This window comes from Camellia sinensis, chromosome 2, assembly GCF_055761805.1.
Source record: "Camellia sinensis isolate YWXY chromosome 2, ASM5576180v1, whole genome shotgun sequence".
Taxonomy (NCBI): Eukaryota; Viridiplantae; Streptophyta; class Magnoliopsida; order Ericales; family Theaceae; genus Camellia; species Camellia sinensis.
Window position 1 is genome coordinate 195,448,984 of NC_138962.1, and position 8,463 is coordinate 195,457,446.

General features: G+C 39.4%; 1 protein-coding gene and 1 pseudogene across 4 annotated transcripts in view; both read left to right on the forward strand.

The window, feature by feature from the left end:
• Positions 1–8,463, forward strand: part of LOC114314879 (nuclear pore complex protein NUP107-like) — a 31,633-nt pseudogene extending 23,170 nt beyond the window's left edge. The window contains exon 17 of the transcript XR_014360225.1: positions 8,188–8,463. The product of XR_014360225.1 is annotated as a nuclear pore complex protein NUP107-like (transcript). The remainder of the gene's footprint in view (positions 1–8,187) is intronic.
• Positions 81–7,459, forward strand: LOC114314859 (zinc finger BED domain-containing protein RICESLEEPER 4). 3 transcript variants are annotated; one of them, XM_082916506.1, is made up of 3 exons: positions 81–6,786; positions 6,879–6,943; positions 7,037–7,459. In XM_082916506.1, exon 1 carries the CDS (start codon positions 81–83, stop codon positions 699–701), a length of 621 nt encoding a protein of 206 aa, XP_082772632.1. In that variant the 3' UTR covers positions 702–6,786; positions 6,879–6,943; positions 7,037–7,459. The 3 variants fall into 3 exon arrangements, with proteins under 3 accessions (XP_082772632.1, XP_082772631.1, XP_082772633.1); XM_082916505.1 differs by having other exon boundaries at positions 7,045–7,459; XM_082916507.1 differs by having other exon boundaries at positions 81–6,782.

Here is an 8,463-nt window from a genome sequence, read left to right on the forward strand (position 1 = left end):
CTTTTAAATTGTTCATGCAATCTTTCACGAGGTTCTTTCTTCTTTTCTTTTTTCTTTTTATTTTTAATTTGTAATAGATAATGGATCATCCAAATCAACCTATTGCCCAGGATGCTACTGTTGTTCGCCCTTCTACTATCCAAGACCCTATTGATAATCCTTCAAAACCACCTAAGGTGCGTGCAAAAGGTACTGGGAGAAAACCTTCAAGGGCATGGGATCATTTTGATAAAATCAAGGCTGAAGATGGGGTAACTAGGGCTGTTTGTAAATATTGTCAAAAGGAGTATTTGGCTGATTCGAAGGGGAATGGGACAAGCAACTTGTTAAGTCACTTGACTTCTTGTCGAAAATATCCTCACAGAGATGTGGATAATAATGGACAACAAACTTTGTCTTTTCAGTCCAAAAAAGATGGAGACGAGGGTATTAATCTTGTGGCAATGAGCTTTAGTGTAGACGCTGCAAGAAGAGCTCTTGCTGAGATGATGGTGCTTGATGAATTACCTTTTAGGTTTGTAGAAGGTGAAGGGTTTAAGAGATTTTGCACCGTTTTGCAACCAAAGTTTAAGAACATTCCATCTCGTGTTACCATTGCTAGAGACATTGTAGGGATTTTCAACAATGAGAGGGATAGGTTGAGGAAAGTATTGAAAGGGCGTAGGATTTGCCTTACCACTGACATGTGGACCTCAATTTAAAACTTAAACTATATGTGTCTCACAGCCCACTTTATAGATGATGATTGGAAATTGCAACAAAAAATCATAAACTTTGGTCAAGTGGAAGATCATAAGGGAGAGACAATTCGTAAAAAACTTGAAATGTGCTTACTTGAATGGAACATTGGTAGCATATTTACATTGACTGTAGACAATGCTAGTTCCAACCGCACCACAATTAAGTTTTTAAAGCGGAAAACAAGGGACTGGAAAGGGACTATTTTGGGGCGTGAGTTCTTACACATGCGCTGTTGTGCGCATATTCTGAACCTTATAGTGGGAAATGGTTTGAAAGAGCTTCATACATCCATTGCTAGAGTTTGTGAAGCTGTGAGGTATGTAAGGTCCTCTCCCAATAGATATGAAGTTTTTAAGAAGTGTGTTGAGAAACAAAAAGTTGTGTCGAAAAGTCTTGTGTCTTGATGTGCCAACTAGGTGGAACTCCACTTACCTAATGTTGGAAGCTGCTGAAAAGGCTTTTGAGAGATTAGAGGATGAGGACTCTAATTACCGAGCTTACTTCAAGGTTTGTGTTAGATTTGCATAAAAGAAAGAAAAGGAAGAGAACTGTATATTATTCACACTCATAAACTTATTAGGGTTACACATACTTATAATAAAAGACTAAAGGAACAAAAGACATAACTATCCTTAACTACCCTTATACAATAATACTTAACACTCCCCCTCAAGTTGGTGCAAAGATATCTCTCATGCCCAACTTGCAGCAAATAGGATGGAAAACTTTACTACTAAGACCCTTAGTAAAGACATCAGCCAATTGATTTGCAGACTTCACAAAAGGCATACATATGAAACCCTTATTTAATTTCTCCTTGATGAAATGTCTGTCAATCTCAATATGCTTGGTTCTATCATGCTGAACAGGATTGTGAGCAATACTAATGGCAGCTTTGTTGTCACAGTACAGTGTCAATGGTTCACTACAAACAAACCCAATATCATTCAACAAGGACTGGAGCCACATCAATTCACATGTACCATGCGCCATAGCCCTGTATTCTGCCTCTGCACTAGATCTGGACACCACTGTTTGTTTCTTACTACGCCATGTCACTAAATTTCCCCCCACAAATGCACAATAACCGGAGGTAGATCGCCGGTCATCTATAGAACCAGCCCAATCAGCATCTGTGAATGCCTCCAATCTCAAGTGACCATGATTGGAAAATAAAATCCCTTTTCCAGGAGCAGATTTAAGATATCTCAAAATACGATACACTGCATCCAAATGAGGGGCACGAGGCTCATGCATAAATTGACTCACTATCCCAACCGCATAGGCAATATCTGGACGAGTGTGGGATAAATATATAAGTCTTCCAACAAGTCGCTGGTACCTTTCCTTCTCCACAAGATCACCAACACCACTACAAAGATGGTGAACACCCATTTACACCCTACAGGCTTTTTTCCACTAGGAAGAGAAACCAACTCCCAAGTGTTATTCTTGCTTAGAGCTTGCATCTCTTCTACCATAGCTACTTTCCACTTAGGATCATTGATAGCTTCTGTCCAACCCTGGGGAATACATGCAGAAGACAAAGACGAAACAAAAGCACGATATGTAGAAGACAATGAATCGTATGACACAAATTTAGAAATGGGGTGTTGAGTACATGCCCTAACCCCCTTTCTAAGAGCAATAGGAAGACTCGAATCATTGACAACAGGACTCTCAACTGCAGGTAGAGGGATAGACTGAGATGCATTACCTGGAACTGGCATGAGGGATGATGATGGGTTTGGTGGCACAAGAGATGCTTGCTCTTTCGGACGTCGAGAATAAGTCTTAAAATCAGCCCTGTCCAAACGACCACTAATGTCAGGCTCCACATCAAGAGAACTATTAGGCTCCCCCTCACCACAAATAATAGTCCGCTGACTAGGAAGGAAAAAAGACAACTCGTGTTGATAGGCCATCTCCTCATCCGCAATCTCATCCATACCACTACTCTCCCCCGGAGGAGATGGCGGAGGAGAAGGAAAGAAGGACACAGCTTCACGGAAAGTGACATCCATACTGACATACACTTTGCGAGTGTGAGGATCATAACATTTGTAACCCTTCTGAGTAGCAGAATAACCAATAAAGACACAACGCACAGCCTTAGGATCGAGTTTCCCACGAGTACGAGGTTGCAAATGAACAAAACAGACACACCCAAACACCCGAGGAGGAAGAGACGAGGTGGGATATGCGACAGGAAGCAGTTGAAGAGGAATCTGGAATTGGAGGACACTGGAAGGCATACGGTTGATAAGGTAAGCAGCGGTAAGAACAGCATCACTCCAAAAAGACTTAGGGACATTCATGGTAAACAAGAGAGAGCGAGCAACTTCAAGAAGATGGCCATTCTTGCGTTCGGCAACCCCATTCTGTTGAGGAGTACCAACACAACTAGTCTGATAAAGAATGCCATGCTCCTCTAAGTATGCCCGAAAAACTCCATCAACATACTCAGTCCCATTATCACTACGAAGAATTTTGATTTGAGCATTAAAAAGATTGGTCACCATTTTATGAAAAGTTTGGAAACAAGAAAAAACTTCACTCTTAGTTCGAAGCAAGTAAATCCAAGTCACACGGGAAAAACAATCAATAAAAGTAACAAACCATCGATACCCAGAAGTAGAAACCACAGGGGAAGGGCCCCACACATCAGTATGAATAAGCATAAAAGGAAAAGTACTTCTTTTATTAATTGAAGGGTAACAAGTACGTTTATGCTTTGCAAGTTCACAAGCATCACAACCAAAAATACTCCTAGGACAATCACGAACTAAAGAAGGAAAAAGTTTCTCTAAAACATTAAAGGAAGGATGACCCAAACGGCGATGCCACTGATGAAGGAGAGAAAGAGAGGAGCCAATAGTGCACTTGAGAGCTTGAGATGGGACGACAGGAGGAACGGCATCCAGAAAGTACAGCCCACCTTGTGCTCTACCATTGCCAATCGTTTTCCCCGTAGCCAGGTCCTGAAAGACACAATGAGTAGGAAAAAATGTCACTGAGCAATTTAGAGAAGTAGTAAGACTACTAACAGAAAGCAGATTAGTGGAAAAAGTAGGAACATGAAGCACAGAGGAAAGAGAAAGCAAAGATGAACAATGAACTGAACCCTTGCCAGAGACAGAGGATAAAGTGCCATCAGCCACTCGAACCTTGTCTCGGCCGGAACAAGGAGAATAAGAATAGAAAAGACTAGAGGCACCTGTCATGTGATCGGTGGCACCGGAATCAATAATCCAAGAAGGCGATGATAAGGTACTAAGAGCACTAGCAGGAATACCTGTGTTGGCAAAATTGGAAGAAGCAGAAGTAGAAGAAACTGTGGTAGAAGGAGAGTCAAGTCGAGCCATCAAACGTCTGAGAGTGTGTAACTCATCCTGGGAAAGAGTGTTGGGCTCAGAAGGACTCACAGCAATCTCGGACACATGTGCTTGGGGTCGAGCTGTACTACCACGACCTCGACCCCGAGTAGGGCGACCATTCAGTTTCCAACAATGCTCTCGATCATGTCTGTCTTTCCCACAATAATCACACTTCAAGCGATCTCGATCAACCAGTGTACCCTGACTCCCAGACTGAACTGGACTAGGCCGAGGAGCCCGAGAAGGAGGAGCAACAGCTAAAGCAGAACGATCCTGAATAGAGGAATGTACCATAGCACTACGGCGACTCTCCTCTTGCTGGACAAGGGCATAAGCCTCGCGTAGGGTGGGAAAAGGTGAACGACCCAACACCTGGACGCGAATCTGATCATACTCCAAGTTCAAGCCAGCAAGGAAGTCATACACACGCTCTTTCTCAACGGTTTGTTGAAACAACGTGGCATCCTGAGAACAAACAGCCTGGAAGCTTTGGTAATAGTCTAGTTCCTGCCACAAACTACTCAACTCAGCATAGTAGACTGCGAGTGATCTATCTTTCTGATCTAAGCTCCGAAGCTTCTTCCTCAACTCATACGCCTGTGCATCATTACCTTGTTGGGAGTACATTTGGGCTGCAGCTGTCCAAATCTTATGAGCAGTATCTAATAAAAGGAAACTCCGACTAATAGTGGGCTGCATAGAGTTGATGAGCCAAGTCATAACAAGAGCATTTTCAGAAATCCATTGAGTATGGAGTGAGGCATCACCATCCGGTAGGGGAAGAGAACCAGTAATGTAGCCAGTCAAACGGCGAGCAGCAATAGCAAGACCACATGAGCGGGACCAAATCAAATAGTTGGAACCATCCAATTTAACAGGACTAATTTGAAGAGAGGGATTGTCGGTAAGAGTCATAACACGACGGAGGCCACCCTCATCACTAATTGTATCCTTAGTCTCACCCTCAGCCATTGAAAATTAAATGCCCACAATAGGAAAAAAGCAAATACCAGTCGAAAAACAGCAAAAACCAACAGAGGCAATCCACCAACTCAACTTAGGGACAATAGTTACCTCTAGAGACAAAAACAGAGCCGAAACAGGGGCTGGAGAGACCAAAACCAGTCAGAAACTGAGAGAAAACGTGCTGAAACTGAGGAAAATTGACAAAAATAGAGTGAAAGCTTGCCAAATCATCAAAACCAGTCCTCCCAACCCTAGATCAGTCCCAGTCGGCTCCCAAGGTAGAGGGAGGAAGGGAAAAAACAGCCAAAAACAGGCCGCAGCAGGGGCTTCCAAAAAAATCAATCGTTTTTTCCAAAAATCAACAAAAATTGGAAAAACACTCAAAAACTCATCAAAAAATTAAAATAAAAATCTAGGGTGAAAACCCATCAAATTTTGACCATAAAGGATTTTTTTTTTTTTTTTTTTTTTTTTTTTTCGATTTTTTTTTTTTTTTTTTTTTTTCTGATTTTTTCTGTGTACAAGGAAGAACGAAAGAAACAAGAAAAAGAAACGAATCTTCAAGAAGGAAGATGATGCTCTGATACCATGTTAGATTTGCATAAAAGAAAGAAAAGGAAGAGAACTGTATATTATTCACACTCATAAACCTATTAGGGTTACACATACTTATAATAAAAGACTAAAGGAACAAAAGACATAACTATCCTTAACTACCCTTATACAATAATACTTAACAGTTTGCGAGGGTGAGGATGGAGATGGGCAGGTGTTTGGGGATGAAGATGAGAATGAGGATGGGGATGGGGAAAATGGGCGGAAGAAGTCAAGGAGATCTCCAACAGCAAGAGATTGGAATAATTGCAGAATTTTTTTAAAGTTCTTAAAACTTTTTTACAATGCAACCAAACGATTTTCAGGTTCTCTTTTTGTTACTTCCAATTACTTCTTTGATGAGATGTTTGTCATCCAAACCAAGATAGAGCAATTAATCAAAAAGGATGACAAACTTTTGTCCACAATGGCACAAAACATGAAAGAAAAATTTGAAAAGTATTGGGGTAATGGGGAGAAAATCAACTTACTTGTGTATGTTGCTGTTTTACTTGATCCTTGGAAGCAACTGAGGTACTTGAAATTCTGTTTTGCACAATTGCTTGTTGAAAGAGTGGTGAATGAGATGACAGGACGAGTAAAGGATTGTTTGTCTCGTTTGTACGAGCATTATGCTTCTCATGATTCGGTAACTGTAGAAATGTTTAATGTGTGCGAAGGATCAGCGATGAAGGTTGATGATGATTGTGATGATCCACATCTATAATTGCTTCTCAATTTAATACTTATTTGGAAGAAGAATGCTCTAGTCTGTGTAAATCTGAGGTTGATAGGTACTTGGCAGACAGGTGTGATGCTTCCAATGAAGAAAAGTTTGATATATTGGGATGGTGGAAGGTCAATTCTTCCAAGTATAGAGTGTTGTCTCAAGTTGCATGTGATGTCTTGGCAATACCCATCTCTACAGTTGCTTGCGAATCAGCCTTTAGTATAGGAGGACGCATTTTAGACCCATTTCGTAGTTCATTATCTCCAATGATGGTGGAGGCTCTGATATGTACACAGAATTGGCTTCAAAGCACAATTCCTATTTCTCTTCGGAAGGCAATGGATGATGTGGAGGAACTTGAACAATATGACCCTGTAGGTAATTTTTTGATTTATTTTTATATTTATGTTTTGTACTAAACACAACATAACATTGTTTTAAATTTGAATTAATTGTTCTACTACTTGTAGCTCTTTCTGAATTGGCATCAACCTCAAACCCAAGTCCAAATATTATCACACTCTAGTATGGCTTGGTAAAGTTACTCAATTCTATATCTTTAATTTTTACTTCTTACTTAATTAATAAAATCTATTTGCAACATGTTCTCATCTTCTATGTTTTTTAGATTTGCAGGCTTCGATCTTTTTGGTTTCATGGGGAGTTAACTGACTTTCTTGATTTTTGGTTTTATACCATTAACATAGATCAGTACTCTTCTTTTTGACTTTATGAACAAATATTTTTGCACATGGATAGTGATTGGGATAACTATACTTCTGAATGTTTTGATGGATTACTGTTTGTAATTATGATAGACTGAAAATGGATGGTGACAAACTAAGTAGTTAGCTTATTTTGTTAGTTTTAATGTGGATGGTGGCCATAGGTGGAATTTTTTTGGCAATAGTGTTTATTGCATTCGATGTATTTTGGACAGATTCTATTTCTATTGCTTCAGATTATTTGATGCATTTGATGTATTTTGGACAAATTCTATTTTGGACAGATCTATTCCTAGTGCTTCGGATTATTTATTTAGTATTTATTATGTTAATGCTTCAGATTATTCATTTGGACAGATTCTATTCCCAGTGCTTCAGATTATTCATTTATTATTTATTTAGTTAGCTTACTTTGATGTATTTTTTTGGCAACAGGTTTGTTTTTGGATTGATTTTACACAGGTTATTCATTTAGTATGCCAAACAATTTTTTTTTATTCTTGGATGAATGAAATATTTTAGTTTGGACTGTTTATGCTTGGATTTATTTTACAAGTTATTTATTTTATTCATAATGGGCTGTTTGGCTTGATTTTAAATAAATTATTAAGTTTTTTTTTTTTTAATGGGCTTATCTGTAGAAAGGGCTGTTTGGATCATTTTCCAAAGCGAAACATAACTAAATTATAAAATTGGGTTGTTTGAATGTTAAATGGGTTAAAAATAATATTTACTCATAAAGGCCCAAAATTGAAGGCCCAACGTGCCCAACCGAGCCGAACTCGACCATTAAATCGAAAATCATCTGGGGCGGTTTTGCCAACTAAACCGGTCGAAATCAGTTGATATTTAATCCACCTGCACTATTCCGGTTCGGTAGTAGAGAGAGGTTCAACCTGCCCTGCCCGTGTGCACCCCTAATTCTACCATTTTGCCAATTTCTTCATTTTAAAAACAATACATTTTTCCCTTCTCAAGGAAATTTGTAAGAGAAACAAAGGATCTATAGTAAAGAATAGTAGTTTTTAGTTTTTGTTTCTTGCTAAATTCACAGGTTTCTGTTTCGCTCATGGAGTTGGGCAATCCACCCAAAAGCCATGATGAGCTAATTGAACCAGGTGCATTGCCTAAAACTGGGTTTCTCTATTTATTTCGTCAGCAGCAATTGCAGGTAATCTAATTATCTGGATAATAAGTCTTTACTTGCTTGGGGTGGCTATTATCGCATTTTCTTTTTTCATTCTTCTCAGTCATCGTTGACCTTCCCTAATAGGAGAATTAACTTGGATGGCAGTTTTGTCAATTCAACATAATTTTTGCCTTGGCAATA